Source organism: Acanthisitta chloris, unplaced genomic scaffold (assembly GCF_000695815.1).
Source record: "Acanthisitta chloris isolate BGI_N310 unplaced genomic scaffold, ASM69581v1 scaffold270, whole genome shotgun sequence".
Taxonomy (NCBI): domain Eukaryota; kingdom Metazoa; phylum Chordata; class Aves; order Passeriformes; family Acanthisittidae; genus Acanthisitta; species Acanthisitta chloris.
In genome coordinates, this window is record NW_008649724.1 from 19046 (window position 1) to 35359 (window position 16314).

The 16314-nt window shown below is 38.6% G+C and overlaps 1 protein-coding gene across 1 annotated transcript in view; it reads left to right on the forward strand.

Annotated features, from left to right (window-relative positions):
- MANBA (mannosidase, beta A, lysosomal) overlaps window positions 1-16314 on the forward strand; it is a gene marked incomplete at its 5' end in the record, with an annotated part of 44578 nt that overhangs the window by 14048 nt on the left and 14216 nt on the right. Inside the window, 6 exons of the mRNA XM_009081738.1 lie at window positions 1570-1680; window positions 7818-7969; window positions 9124-9241; window positions 12020-12106; window positions 12579-12746; window positions 15046-15264. Coding sequence (XP_009079986.1) covers window positions 1570-1680; window positions 7818-7969; window positions 9124-9241; window positions 12020-12106; window positions 12579-12746; window positions 15046-15264 — 855 coding nt within the window. The remainder of the gene's footprint in view (window positions 1-1569; window positions 1681-7817; window positions 7970-9123; window positions 9242-12019; window positions 12107-12578; window positions 12747-15045; window positions 15265-16314) is intronic.

Sequence of the window (16314 nt, forward strand, 5' to 3'; positions counted from 1 at the left end):
GTCATTAGTCCCTAGTTTAATGGATTACCTGAAGCAAGCATTGCAAAGTGAAACTTTTAAAAAATATTTTTGTTTATTTAATTGCCCCACCCCCAACCTCAGAAGAGCTCTGTTAGTGTAGTGTGACTGCAGGTTTGTGAGAAAGCACTTCCTCCAGCGCAGAGGCAGCAGTGTTTCATTATTCTTTGTGCACAAAAGGCTTTGCTGCATGAACTCCCATCAGCTGATTTTATGAGAAGCCCTGAAATTTGTTCTCACATGTACCAGTGAAGCTAACAGAGCCCTTACTCTGTACACAGCTTGTGTGGGTGCATGTTAAACAGTGAGACCTCACCAGAAATCTGTTCCTAGTTGAGAGCTTATTGCAGATGATGTTGTGGAGTCAGTCTGTATTTGAGTGGTGCGTATCGCTAGAGATGTGTATCAGTCTTCCTGCAACTGCCACTCAAAGTGCTGTGTTGCCAACCTGACAGCATTTTGCTTATCAGCTAATGGTGAGCATAGAGGTGACATCATTAGTGGCCAATGAGATGCTCCAGTCATGCCAGGCAGCTGTGAACACTCCCTTGTTGTTGAGGCACACGCTGCTTTTGTGCTTCCATTTGTATCCATGCAACACAGAGATTAGTGCTTCTGCACAAGCAGTTACGATAATTCTGTATCAGGGAAGCTGAAATGTTGGTAGATACATTCGTGATTGCTTCCAAGTATGGCTACAGCAAAACATATTGTTGGGCTGCTCTCTGGCCTCAATTTATTTGAAAAGATTGAGGCACTCCTTGCATGACTCTATTCAGTCCTGATCCCTCCATTGTTTGGTTGCATGCATTATTGCTTTCTTTCCACGATTTTTGGTTGTGCGCTCAACTGGCAAATGTTGGCAACAGGACTGAGCAGCACAAGTAGGCTGCAGGATTGAAGACATAAATATGATCTCTGTGATGAGAAAAATGAGAAAGTTGAATCACTCTGTCATCCTACAGGTAGTGTTTTGTTTGTTAAAATCATGGAGTACTAATGATGTGATTAGGAAGCATAGAGAAAAATAAGAAACAAAATTTAAAATGAATCTCAGAATTTGACTTAAAAGCTTGACATAAGTGTAGGAGTCAGTATGGTCATACATAACCGGAGTGACAATTGAAAAGTGTCGTCTCTGTAGATTGAATGTTGCATGTGATAGTTAAAAGGGTCAGTGAGAGGACGTGTATGATACAGAGGCTAGTGAATAATGTCTGCTCCTAACACAGATATTTAGGGTCTGAAGGAATAGTCTGCCAGTGTAGGGGTAGCAGCTAGAGATGAGTGCATGCACATGTATGTATGCTCATGGCCTATTGTGGACACAAGATGAAGTGATAGCCTGGACTTTAATGGAAGAAATCATACTTCTCTCTTTAAATAATTTTCACCTTGCAGCTGCAGTTTGAGACATCTCAGCATATCTCACCTGAAGCACAAAAACTCATTAGACTTATGGTAATTCACTCAGAGATATCTGAGCCCGCAGGTACATTTTATGCCTCTTTTTATACACATTTCTCTGACTTTCTCTCTCATACATTCAAGAGTTCTGAAGTGGAGGCTTGGTGGCCAAATGGACATGGAAAGCAAACTGGATACAACATGACAACAACTTTTATCATGGAGGCAGGATACCAGATAGAGAAATTTTCAAAGGTGAGCCCTTCAGCTTAATTACATCTGACCTTGCACTGTTACTGTTAGGACATCTACTCTGCATGGCAGGTATCTGGAGTTCTTAAATATTTTGCTGTATTGTAACATGTGTGTGAAAATGCTAACGAGAAATGAGAGTTCTTAAATATTCTGCTGTATTGTAATATGTGTGTGAAAATGCTAACGAGAAATGAGTTTTTTTAATGTCATAATGTAAGGTTACCTGTTTTCTGGTAGTCTTGGCCTATATGGATGCCTTTACTTGTATTCAGACTGGAAGATGGCTTACACTTAGCTGGAAACCTCAGGAAAGAAAAGATGTTTATTTCTGAAGTTTTCTATCTCAAGAATAACAAAGCACTTCTAAACTTCATATACCAATGGTTTTGTGTCATGCACTGAAAAACCCTTTTAGATTTCTACAGGTTATGCAAAGGTGTATTACTGAGATTTTTCTTGTTAATTCAGTTTTTAAAATACTAACATAAATTCATTTGTTAGAATAGGATCAATGTACTTCAGGCTTAAGAAGAGGTAACATCTTAAATATGAACCATGAAGGTAATATTTGGGGATATTTGCATAGGACTTCCTGTAACACACTAGCTGTTTAATTATCTGTTTGGTTTTCCTAAGCAGCCTAGAGGAGGTCATTTCCAATTGTTCATTAAAAAGAAAAATCATAGAGATTAAACTGGTCTCCTTATGCCATCAACATGTGGAAACAGCCAAGTAAATTTATGCACTTATTAAATGGTTCTTATGTGTATTGCTTCACTAAAAACTAATCTGGTCACCACAGCTATTTGCTGTAACATTTGTTCATATGAAACAAAAGTATGAAAACACAGTAGCTTCTGGCATCCTAGTCTTTATAGGACTAGCCCTTAGTTTGATTATGAAGTCATAATAATAATTCTTTGCTATTATAAGTGATTTAATTTTGAAACAATTAAAAAACCCCCACACCAAGTAAATACATCATATTATGCTTGGAAAAAACTGTTTGTAAAAAATATAGCTATAAAGCCTGTAAAAAGGCTTTATAGCTATATTACTGTGTGAAAACTGCACAATGATAGGCAAAGTAGTTGATTCCACTTGGGTACTTGTGTCAGGATATTTTGTAGAGCCTGTGGCATATGGTCATGGGGGCTTCATGGTCTACAAAGATATTCAGAGGCTTCTTCTTTTTCTCTCTTTAGGGGGAAAGAGGGGGAAAAAAGCAAACGCAACACACAGTGGGCATTATAAATTAACCAGCATATGAAGCTCTTAAAACTTTGTAGTGTAAAGTCGAGTCTTCCTTCATGTGTTTTGTGACTCTGTCTTGGATTCTGACAGACACACACAATTCACCATTGCCCCCCACCCAGAGCTGTATGAGTGGAAAAAGGCTCCATATGCAGGTTTTTCATGTTCTAGCACAATTTTCTCTCATGTCAGCAGGACTGAATGGCAACATTCATATGGCTTAATAAGAACTTTGAGTCGTTCAGGAGATACAATCAGGGATTAGTGTTCCTGAAAGTTGTTCCGTTGTCACTTCTGTTGTTCATCTAGTACTGACTGTATTCAGGTGGAATACATTTCCCAGTCCCACCCTTTTTTTTCTCGTTTGTTTGTTTGTAAGATAAAAAAATAGTGGTGAGGCATTTCACATGTGGTTTGTCTCCATATGAAAATCTACTTAACTTTGGACAGACAAAAACTAAAGGATGAGAACTGTACATGTGAGAAAACACACCTTGATCTTATGTTAGATTTAGCTACTCTTAGCTTGAACTACTCTCTGGATTCTGACATTAGAGTAATCTTCAAAACATTAATCCTTTGGAAATATTTCTGGGTGGCCTCCTGTCGTGGTTTAACCTCAGGCAGCCACCAAACACCATGCAGCCATTCAATCACTCCCCCACCAGTGGGATAGGGGAGAGAATTGGAAGGGTAAAAGCTAGAAAAACTCATGGGATGAGATAAAGACAGTTTCATTGAGAAAGCAAAAGCCACACACAAGCAACGCAAAACAAGGAATTAATTCACTGCTTCCCACGGGCAGGAGATGTTCAGCCATCTCCAGGAGAGCAGGGCCCATCACGCATAATGGTTCCTTGGGGAGACAAATGCCATCACTCCAGATGTCCTCATTCCTCCTTCCTCCCACTTTATATACTGAGCATGATGTCATATGGTATGGAATATCCCTTTGGTCAGTTTGGGTCACCTGTCCTGGCTGTGTCTCCTCCCAATCTGCCATACACACCCAACTTTCTTGCCAGTGTGGCAGTACAGAATGTGGTAAAGGCCTTGGCTCTGTGTACGCTCTGCTCAGCAACAACAAAAACATCTCTATATTATTAACCCTATGCTCTGAACAAATCTTTAACACAGCCCCATACTAGCCACTGTGAAGAAAGTTCACTTCAGCCCAAACTAGCACACCTCCCAGTACATACTTGCTAGAGCTCTATAGAGCTCTAGCTAGCTGTGCTGGGAACCTCTTGGACTGAGGGAAGTACTTACTCATTCTTGTTCAGAGTAGCAGAAAACCAAAACAGAATAAAGCCAACATCCAGAATGGGATTGGTTTTGGTTTTGGTTTTTCCATTTGAGTATTTTGGTTTAGAGTTTTTCTCTCAGGATAATGTAAAATAAAGTCATAGCCAGAAATTATCTCAGAGTGAAACTGGTTTTCTTGAGGGATGGTCTTTCCAGTCCTGTTTGCTATTGATAAGTTGCTTTTCTTCTAGCCATTGCTTACTTCAAGGAATTTATTACCTCTTTCATTGCCTCAAGAGGCATTTGGGTTTTTTTCAGTTCTGTTTCCCCATCTTTCTCTATGCTTATTTCTTCAGCACTGTACTCAGTTTTTTGTTTCATAAGGTTTTTTAAGTACTTGGAAGATCTCAGCCTCTAGCTGTCTTTACCTCAATCCCTCTGCACCCTCTTTTCCCCTTAGGCCTTTTAGCATGACTTCCAGAAGTCTTTCCTTTTGGCTTTGTAGTTTTCACACTGCTTTCATGCTGTGTGCTAATTTGTTAGGCCAGTGGGGCATTCTGTGATCTTATTTCAGCTCTAGGCATCTTCATCCCTATTACTTTTCCTATTGTTAAATCTGGGAATGCCAAGTGTGATCCACAGGTCACATAACTGTGTACAAAGCCTTTGTATGTGATTTAAAAAGACAGGTATCTGTTTCTTAATTACGCACAGAACCAGCTGATTTGTCTGTGAGGGCTAGAGAGCCTTTTCTGTGTGCTTCAGGATGGGAGATATGTTTAGCCTCAGGCAGCAAGCTGGCCAAGGTCTCAGTAGCCAGAAAGGCATGTAACCAGGTTTTCCAGATGCTAGCTGTCTCCTCTTGCCCTTGTTTTACCCCACAAGGCAGAAGGAAGCTGATGTAGGAACAGGAAGATGGGCCCCTGGGGAGCAATGGAGTTGGGAACACAAAAAGCACTGAACCTTGGAGGCCTGGGAATGTGAGCTGAGGCTAAGGAGGTTTTCCTCTTGCTCCTGCTGTTTGGGTGGTCTTGGCTGAATGCTTCAGCCTCTCAGATTGCCTTGGATTTGGCCAGTTGCGTGAGTTTTACTGGAGTGTGAATAAAGCAGTATCACGTTAGTTTTGTCATAGTATAAATACTCCATTACAAATGCACTCTGAGACAGTCCCAACCTGCCTGATGGCATCCATTAAGAGCATGTCCCAAATACTTTGGGAGGCCCAGCTATAAATCCCATTCCACTTTGTGCCATAAAAAAGAGCCATAAGGGAGACTGAAGAGTTTTCTCCAAGTAATTGAATTCAGTGGAGGAAGGTCAGAACTTTTTGCTAGTGTGGTACTCATAATGTAGTTTTTCTTTTGTAGCCTTCAGTAACCATGAAAGTTGTATGAAATATCGGTGGTGGTTTTTTTTTTTTTAGTTCAGCTTCTCATGTTAAAATAGGTCTACAAAATTCTAGGAATGGGTGTAAGGCTGTTGTCCTAAAGCTAAGTTCCTAATATTGGTCTATATTCAACCAACCCAGTGTGCAATGGGATTAGAGTAGAAAAAAGGCAGGGCACACTGTCCTGAGTGCATGTCTGTGCACAGAGGTATTGGACAGGGAATCTGAAATGTCCTCTCAATGGTCTGACTTCGCAGTTTTTCACCAGTTCCTCCGTTGCCCCTGGGCAACACTGCAAAACACTGCAGGGCTTGGGCAAGTCCCATTTTGTAATTCATTGCTGTGATGCAGAGGGGTTTAATTTGAGGTCAGTGATCCTGTGGCCTCCACTCATGCATCTAGTTTGTCACATGCATTGTTTCTGTCCAGCTGTTTGGTTAATAATTGTCCAGTTGACCTAGAAGCACCAAAAAGGAAGCAAAAAAGTGGTGATTTTCTATTTCTACTCTACCACTAGAAATCGTTTTCTGTCTATATATGCGATTATTGATAAACTGAAAGTTTAGAAAATGCAGTCCCATAGTAGGATTAGTCATTTCTCTGTTGAATTCCAGCCTTGTCTAGTGTGTAAAATAAAGAATTATGTTTTGTCTTAAAGACAGGTATATCACTCGCACTTAACTAGGTTAATTTTAGCTTGATTTACTGACAGATACTTTCCTCAACTGCAGCTTGTGGCAGGGAGAGAACAGGCTGTACTCTACAAGCTGACCTTTTGAAAAGGTAAACCAAATAGTCAGCTGAGGGATGAGTGGTTGCTATCTTAGGGGTAGTCTGGAAAAAATGAGGTTCCTGCTCTCTTGACTAGTTCGATCCCTTTTGTAATAGTTTTCTCGGTTCCTGCTCTCTTGACTAGTTCAATCCCTTTTGTAATAGTTTTCTTTCTTTGTTTTGTTTTAATTTATATTTGTCACCTTTAAATCTGACCTGTTGCCTGATGTGAATTGGCTTAAATTTTGTTATTAGTTTTCCTACACTTTATTTAATTTCCTAGTTATCTTCCTATGATAATAAGCAACAGGTACAAGAAAGAAAAAGGGTTTTTCTTCTGGCTTAGATAAGTTGAACTGGAACAAGGATGCAGAAGAAAAAGAACTCTAAAGCCTCCCTGAAAAACATGTTTTCTGTAACACGTTGCATCTGCACAGGAGCTAACCTATCATCTGCTCCACATCTGTCCCATGGCAGGTGAGAAAGACACCTGTACAAATAAGTGGTCAGTGTTATTGCAGTCAACAAACTGCTCTCTCACCACTATCAGTCAGTTCAACGAATTGACTGTTTATGTCGGTGCAATCAGGGTACCCCTCAAAGCAGCACTGTTGCTTTGACTGAAGTGAAGTCCCAGAAAAGTCTGGAATGATTTCTTGAGAACTTCTATTCCACCTGCAACAGCAAGAAGGAATGTTTTCCTGTTTTCAGCATCTGCAGTATACAGTGCCATATATTAGGCTGCAATAGCAGCTGTAAAAGTTTGGCGTTTGCTTGAGATGTGCTTTTATCTGGAATGATCTTTAATATCTTACACTGAGTTAGTGGTTATTTAGCTGAACTGGTCTCTCTGAGACCTTATTGCTGATCATGCTGTTCAAACACAGCTGTGATGGCCAGAGGGCCCTTCACTTGCAAGCTGCCATTTGTGTTTGCATGCATATCATTTTCTCTTTAATTGCTACACCTAAACAATATCATTTCAGGGCAGTAAAAGAAGATTTTGCTTTTACTAGATGAATCCAAAGCTGAGCATTCAAGGACAAGACTTAAAACTGAGCTGCTAAATTCTCCTTCTGTGGGGAGATAATTGCAGATTAAATGGTGTCTGATCTAGTGCAAGCACTGTATTCCTCTCTCTGGTCTTCAGCTGGACTTTTGACTGAAATCTGCAGCAATTAAACCTGTGTATTGCTTACATACATGTATGCACATGCACAGTCATTTGTCATGCATCCTCTCTCTCTTAATATGTTAGTAACTTAAAAAGGTGAACAGGTTTATTGAAAGAATTCTTTTTAGTCCTGTTACAGTGTGTTTCAAGCAAGCAAGAATTTAGAGATGAGACTATGCCTTTTGACTCCTTGACAAATTCTAAGCTGCTATTGTTCAGTTCGATCCCTTTTGTAATAGTTTTCTTTATTTAATTTGTTTTAATTTATTTTTGTCAGCTTTAATTCTGAGTTTCATATCTTCACAGGCTTATTTTCGGACAGTAGAACTCATTCAGGAACCTATTCCTGGCTCACCAGGTCTGAGTTTCTACTTCAGAATCAATGGCCGACCCATTTTTCTTAAGGGCTCGAACTGGATTCCAGCAGATTCTTTCCAGGACAGAGTGACCTATGACATGTAAGCCACATTTGATGTTCTCTAAGGATAAGGGATTGTGTTTTCCTCCTCTTGGTTCTCTGTATGCTCTTTATCAAAGATTGGCCTTAGCGGGTAGGACACCTTTCAAGGTAGGGCACTGATTTTTGTGGGTTGGAGGCATCAGAATGAGGGCTTAATTAGCATGAATAGATTTGAACAGTGTTCAAAGCATGTAAGTGCAATTACTGTTGGGAATGTGGTTGTTTGTAGTTCATACGTTACTGGTCTTTTGAGTATTTTTAAGGATGATCCTCAAGCTGTTTGACCCTATTGCCTGGGACACATTCATTGGTACTCAGAGGATGTGCACTTCAGCCATATCCTAACTCATATTGTGCAGGGTAGATGTAAGTGCATAGTAGCCTCTCTCCCCTTTTCCCCATCTCGACTAGGCTACTTGGATTTCAATGACATGGCCCCCCAGAGATGCAGGTGAGATGGGGTTCATACTGTGATTTGACTGAGATTTGCTCTGGATAGCTGGGGAACCAGGACAACAGGGCCTGCAGCAATGTGCATTCACATGCAATTTAGAGGCTACCAGAATGATTGAAGGAAAAATGGCTGGAGCCCAAAACTCTTTAAATGAGATTCAAAGTCTCAGTCTTTCTTCTCACCCTCTCACTCCCCAATTCTTGCTATGCATTGTGGAATGCAGGAAGAGAATATGCATTTCTGATTATTTAAAAGAGAATATGACTTCCAGTGATTGACATACAAATCAAGTAATAGCTAATGAGAAAAGAACAACATGATTAATAAAATATAGTTTTTCTAAATTTGGTCCTGCCAATACTTCTGTAAAAGCACTCGCATGTGTTACTCCCTATGTTTCTTAAATGTTAACTGGACCAAGTGACTTCTTCTGCACAAAAAATTGCTTTTTGAGAGCTTTGTCCAGACATGCAGCCTTAGAAACCAGAGTATTTTGATGGTTTTTATCAGAGTTATAAGTCCTAGATTGCCTGTTAATGATGAATGTTTAGAGTTTTGTGGTGTTTTTTTGTAGAGGTGCATGTCCTAAGTGTTTAAGTTTCACAAAATTTGTATATTCTTTGTTTGTATAAACTTTGAAACTCCTGAGTGTTTAAGTTTCACAAAATTTGTATAAATCTCCTTTTTGTTTTTGACAGGTTAAGACTACTCTTGACCTCTGCAGCAGATGCTAACATGAATGCACTTCGGGTTTGGGGAGGAGGAATATATGAACAAGATGAATTTTACAATATTTGTGATGAAATAGGAATAATGGTAAAAACAATAAACACAGAACACTTATTTGAAAACTGGCAAGAACTTGTAAATGAAAATCTGCTTTAAGTGAACAAAAGAGGAGAATTACTAGATAAGTTCTAACTGTCTTTCCAAAGGAGATTGTAGAGTATCAGCCTGAGATGTCAGATGAACCTGATTTTCTTGTTCGGTGGTTGGGTAGTTTTTAAATTTCTTTTTAATTTGAATGGTTTCTGTTTGCAAAGGCTGTCTGTTGAAACTTGAAGTGATATTTTGGAGTCTTTGTAGTAGAACCCCAGCTTGTGTTTGCTCTTGTAACTATGGCTACAACTCTGTTCCTGATTCATCTCTGCTTCCTCTCCCAGCCCAGAATATCCCATTCTTTTTCTCCCCCAGCCTCTAACATTTCCCAAACTCAGAGCAACAGGACTGTGGCTTTAACTTTCTGTCTTCTAGCTCTTTTCAGACCAAAACTCTTCATCTTTATGTACTGTACCTCTCTTCCAGTTCTGCATTTCCTACCCTTTTGGGAAAAAATGAAAGAAGAAATGAACAGCTGAGGGACTGGTTCTAGTGATGTCACTCAATGCAGAACGAAAATGTTTGCACTGTAATGATGAGCACAATAGGAGAACTTTTGTGGACTGTAGGCATCAACAGGGACTTGCAACACTGTCAAACAGTTGTGAAACAAGTAGTCCATGGGAAGGGTTTATTTCCAGGATCAAATAATTTCTCCAGAGCAGCAGCAGACACTGGGACCTTGTAGCTGTGTTTAGGGTTTACTCATGTGAGAATTGCCCTGCTGAAGAAACTGAGTGCTTGAGTATATGCTGTAGGTTGAGAGAAAAGGCCTTGAAATCCGACCTCAGTAAGGTTTTAAGTTTTGTGCTCTCGGCTGCCTCCAAGTTTTCAAAGCAGTGAAGAAGGTAGCCATGCTCTTCTCTGTTGTAGAAATGATTTCTTTTAAAAGTGTTTTCTCCTTGATAGCAGTAGCTGAAAAGGTTTGGGGTTTTTTTGGGTTCAAACTTTTCATTTGGCCTGAAGTCAAACATGGAAGGCCTTATCCAAAGGGCCATTTTGAACAAGCTATAGCTCAGTATAAATGTAGCTGTAGGGGGAACACCTGCTGCAATCAGTAGTCCTAGATGAGTACTTTTGATTATATGAACTTGGAGGCACATATTAATAAGTTCTGATGAAACAGTGACTAGATGAGTGAAGGCTAAGTTGCATCTGAGTGAAGGCTAATTTGCATCTAGTATTAAAACTCCCAAGAAGTGTGTTTGGTCTTATTCTACAGCATAAATAGCAGGGAAACAGAATTCCATACCTTGCTGCCTTCTGATGTGTGTGCTTAAAAAAAAAAAGTTACATCTATTTTAGTCATCTGAATGAGTGTCCTGATTTTCAAGGCTTCTGAGCACATACAGTTCTTTCATTTTTGACACTAGGCACCTTAAGTAGGCCACTTAGATCTGTGCCTGTACAGTGCTCAATGCAAGATTTAGATCCTATTTAACAGCCAAAATAGCAAGTAGATGCAGAAAACCAGACCCTTATTCTGGAGTGGGTGGCGGTGGAGGTTTTTGGATTTGTTTCTTCTGGTGGTCTTCAGAGGCTTAAAAGTGAATTGGAGCCAAACTGTGCTCAAGGATAACCACTAAGGGAAATAGTGAGAGAAGGTTTCTTTCAATAGAGAGTTTTGACTCCACACTGAAGGACTATGAGTGATTCTTCAGCAATAGCTTTGCTTTTTTTGTATGGTGTTCGGAATGTAACAGTTATTAATGGATCCATTACTGTCCACTGTTCTGTTCCCTATCTTCAGTTTGCTTAGGGAATGTATGCTGAAAAGAGCTATGGAAAACTATGTTCTCTCTACAATTGTATGAGAAGCTGGTCTGTCTCTCTCTATTATGTAGCATGGTGTTCAGAAAAGTGTAGTTTCCTACAGACTTCTTTGGGTTAACATGCTCATTCTAGAGGTCTTTCTCTTAATATTTGAGATAGACCAGCAAGAGTTTCAAATTTACAGCAATTTAAAAAACAGAGCAGGCAAACAAGAAATCTTATTCATCTCACTGGGCTTCTTCCCTTCCCCTTATTTGCACCTTCTGCTTCAAGGCACAAATGGAGTTTATTGTTGGTTTAAAAGGCTTGCTGTTCTCTAGTGCTATCTACTTGATCTTTCTTTGAAGAGAAAGATCACTGTGTTTTTAGAGGATCTAGTTTGTTTCTGCCCCACTTACTGGGTAAGATATGCTCTTTTAAAGATCATTTTGAACATTTGGTATGGAAGTGTTTTCTTAGTGAGTACATTTTAACATCTGTTAAGTGTGCTCAATACCACATCAGAAGAATTACTGTCTCTTCATTTAATAATGGGGATTTGGTGTTACATCTGCAAAGTAGTAAATACAAAATTGTTCTGTTCAGGTGCAGTTTGCCCCATGTTCACATTTCTAAATATTCCATTGAAACTGACTGAACTCCATCTACTGAGCAATATTCCACTTCTCAATGTAGACTTGTCAGTATTTGATTCCTAAGGGTAAATATTTTGTAACTCTGATATTGAGGATAACCACAGTGGAGTATGCACATACTGAACCCAAGGAGAATGTGGTTGTTTTGGTGGTACTTTCCAAGAATAATAAGTAGAACATTTCAGTTTAATTCTTTTTGAAATAAATAACTTCTGTCTGAACAAAGGACTGCACATCCCAAAACCCATCTATTTTTCAAGTATGTAAAATAAGTTGCTAACAGATTTTTTTAATCTTTTCCCTCTAGGTTTGGCAGGATTTTATGTTTGCATGTGCCCTATATCCAACAGACCAGAATTATTTGGAATCTGTAAGAGCAGAAGTTTCTCATCAGGTACTTTGTCCATGTGTTGAAACTCTATGTCCTGTTATCTATTTTTGATTGACTGATTGTCTAAGTTAAGCTTTCCAAAAATGATTATTCAGAAGTGTTTGTTAGTGTACCTTTATGTAGCAGACATGAAATGTAACCTTGATAAATCTTCTTTAACTTACTTGCAGTAGTAGTCAGTCAAGCAGACTGCACAGAATATACCCTACATGTGGCTGAGTAGATGAGGATGGAGGTACATATAGATATATGTCAGCATATTTGCCCTTCTGTAAGAATCTATTACAAGAGTTTGAACCTGGTGGCAAGCTGAGGGAATAGTGAACAGTGCAGCTGAAAATGGGAATTGTAGGCTTGGCATATGATATATGCATGTGGACTTGTAATTCAATTAGTAATAAAGTGATTTTTGTTAATTTAATTTTTAAGATAGGTTTATTTTGCTTGACTTCTGAAACTGTAAGTTTTATTTCAGATACGACGTTTAAAATCTCATCCATCAATTATTCTGTGGAGTGGTAACAATGAAAATGAAGCAGCAATTGCAAGCAACTGGTTCTCCATACCTTATGCTGACAGAGAAGTCTATATCAGAGACTATGTGATGCTTTATGTGAAGAACATACGAGAAATAGTGCTTAGAGTAAGTGATCTCAAGAACCTGTAGGGGGGATATGGCATGGCAAAAGGTTTTAATGCTTGAGCAAGTTGGGATTTCCTTTTTTTAAAATCCTTTAGAGGAATGAAAAGCTGAATATTATTGAGAAATTACCTTTTCCAAGCTCTTCTAAACAACTCTCTAAACTCAAGGGTTATGCTCAAAGTTAAACAATCCAAAATATTACTTTTATCCTTAACATTTTGTGATATGTAAAGAATCAGCTTGTCCATTAATTATGTAATCTAGATGACCAGGTTTCCTTTATCCTGATTTTGTTGTAGGATACCCTAAAAAGTGTTTAATAACCTTTAGGCCTTTGAATAGCAGTTGAAGAAAGATGTTATTTCTTCAGTGTGCTTTTCCAGTATTTTGCTGAAGTTTTTTGGCTTAAGCAGGTTAAGCAAAAGTGATGCTAAACATTGTCCTCATGCTGTGTAGTCATTATATTTGTGGCTTTGAAAAAACAAAACAATGGTATTCTACAGTATATGAAGGCAAAATAAAGTATTTTGAGATAAAACTGGAGATAAAACTGTGAGCATGCAGTCCATGAGCACCTGGAATCCATGACAAAGTCTACTCTGATTTGGCACTACCCATTTTGCACAGGTTTTGTAGTTTTATTTCTCCTCCTAGAAGTATTGCAGTTCTTCATTATTTAATGGAATCTACTTTTAACTAGCTTTTCTGTGTGTATGTAGAGTGAAATTGATTTAAATGTCCGAAATTGATATGTCCCAAATATAACTGCATAGGGATCAACAAACAATTCTTGAACCACAGGTGAATATTCTAAACTCTCCTGATAGCTAAGAGACAAAATCCTGTAAATATTTTGTTCAGTTAGAATTTTCTCCTTAAACAAGAATATGAGTTTTTATTTGCCTAAAAATGCTAGTGACCTTTTCCTGCCCAGTTACTGCTTGTATAGTGTGATCTTACTGACTTCAGAGTATTATAATTTTAGTCTAATTTCTATCCTTTTCAGGATGAGATGCATTTCATGTTATGAGGCTTATGTTATGGCTACTGTCTGGGGTTAAACCACAGTACTTGCTTAACATCTCAGTTCTAGATTTCTGTATTGACTTGTTTGTAAAGGTGTGCTGTGGTGTTGCTGTGATTAGCTAATGAGTTGGATGGCCAGGGTGTATGCAGCACAGTGAGGTGTTCTGGCTTGATACTGGTTTTTAGTTACAGTTCACTTATGCAGTGTTGCCATCCAAGGCATCCTCTTTTATTCTAAATCCACAGAATAACTATTCTCAGTGTGCAAAGGAACCATACAGTGAAGTAATTTCAGGTCCTGTGTGATGCAAGTCAGCTGAGGAAACCTATAACTACTAGCAGGACTAGATTGTATAACATGTTAAAACTTCGAACCGTGAGCTAAGACTTCAGGGAATCCAGGATATCCTGTAGTAAATTATTTCAGTTAATTATTAATTACTCATTAAAAATAAGGAAGATGGGGGAACAGGAATATTTATTAAAATGAAGCATATGTCCAAGTGCCTTGCTGTTTGCTGTGACTGGTAACTAACTTGAGCCTCTATCTTGCTACAACTATGGTGCTAACTGAATTACACCTGCAAAAGGATTCCTGCAGTACTTTGTCGGGTACTGTTAAAAGATTTAGTGTTCTAAGTCTACTGAGACTATAAATAAAGGCAGATCTGAACAATGTGAAATGTAACCCTTCTTGTAGTCTCATCTATCTTAACATGCAGAGACAGCTAAAATGACAATAATCTGTAACGATACCATGCAAGCATTAGAAGCAGAACACCTTGGATTTGTTAGGACTAAATTTAGGTGACTGATTAATAAGAAAGGAGAAAATCATGGCCTTGTTCTTGCAAAAACACTGCAAAAGCAATAATTTTCCATAAGGAAGTCACAGTACTCAAATATTAATGTTCCTTGAGTTTATTTTTCACGAGGCACACTTTAAATAGCCTTCATTAAGAATTTAGAAGCATATAAAGATAGAAAATCTCTTGATGTGAGGAGAGAATCCCTCAGAACAGCAGAGCAAGCAATATCATGCCCAGCTGTCCTCCAAGAGCATAAGTAAGGAGCTAATTAAGCAAGTAAAGATGATGAGTGCTAGGACATAAAAGGGAATGTTTCCTAGGTGGTGACTCAGAAATTTGGAAAAGGCATGTTCTCCCTGCCCCCCACCCTGCCTTTTCAAAATGTGATCTGTGTATTCAGATGATAAAAGCCAATCACTTTGTGAGGGGGTTGTGTTTTTGTTTTGTTTTGTTTTAAATCCCAGGAAGATAAAAGTCGTCCTTTTATTGTATCCAGTCCTACCAATGGCTTGGAGTCAGTTAAAGAAGGTTGGCTGTCCCAGAACCCTTATGACACCCATTACGGTGACACTCACTTTTATGACTACAGCAATGACTGCTGGAACTGGACAGTGTATCCTAGAACTCGTTTTGCTTCAGAATATGGATTTCAATCCTGGCCTTCCTTCAGTACAGTGGAGAAGGTAAGACTGGGCTTCCACAGCTTGCTGTCCCCTCTGCTCTCATTTAGTGAGGGCAGTGAGTCTCTTCTCAACAAACTACAGCCTCAGAACTGTAGCTGGGATAATGTATTGTTAGGTGTGGTATGGCACAGGTGGGATAGAGGTGTGTGTTGGTGTGGAGGGAGCTCAATATACTTACATTGATGTTGCAAGAGGAACCTAGTTTAGATGAGAGACTGTTATGAGTCTGTGAGCTGTAATAGTAATTCTATTTAATGTATAGTTTAGTAATAATTGCCTAGCATCTGTTTCCTGTTGTGGTGTCTAAGGACATGTGTTAATTTAGAAAGAGAATAAACATGGCAAATGCTGAATTGTGCTGAAATTTGAAAGGTTTTGACTTTTATAAATTTTACCCATTTCTTGTACTTCTTTGTTTCTTAATGTATTGCATATAAGAGGATTTGGGTTTACCTCCTGTTAAATTTAGGTACTTTATATTATATCTTATCTATCCAGTTGGAGCAGATACAAAACATGTTGTTTTGTCCATTTGTCCAGGGAGAGATGAATATCAAGTTGATACTCATGCATGGAACTAAACCAAGTTCAGAATGTTCCTTTCAATTTGCTGGGCAAAGTATCTTATCTGAGGCATAATCAGAACATTTGCCCATATTAATAGCAATGAAAATTATTCAATCCAGCCTAAAAAGGAACAAATTTAAATAAATAGCTTTTATAGAGATTGTAATTGCAATGAAATCTTGGCAATAATAACTGTATGAGTTATGCTGCTTTGCTGTCCTTAGTTGAAAAAAGCTGGTTTATGATCATTCATTTTCAGAGGTAGGTTTTGGAAATATACACATTATTAGAATTTATAGCCCTACTAACTTCTGTAACTTTTATGCCTAAGGGTGTTTGACTAGATTATGTTCTTCCATGTTAGTCTAAGGTCTTTCTGATTTACTATGAATGCAAGCAAACCTCTGAGGTCCCTTGGCCAAACTGAACCTTAGGACAAATAAGTTAAATGCTATTGAGCCAAAAGTTGCTCTTGTGGGTTCA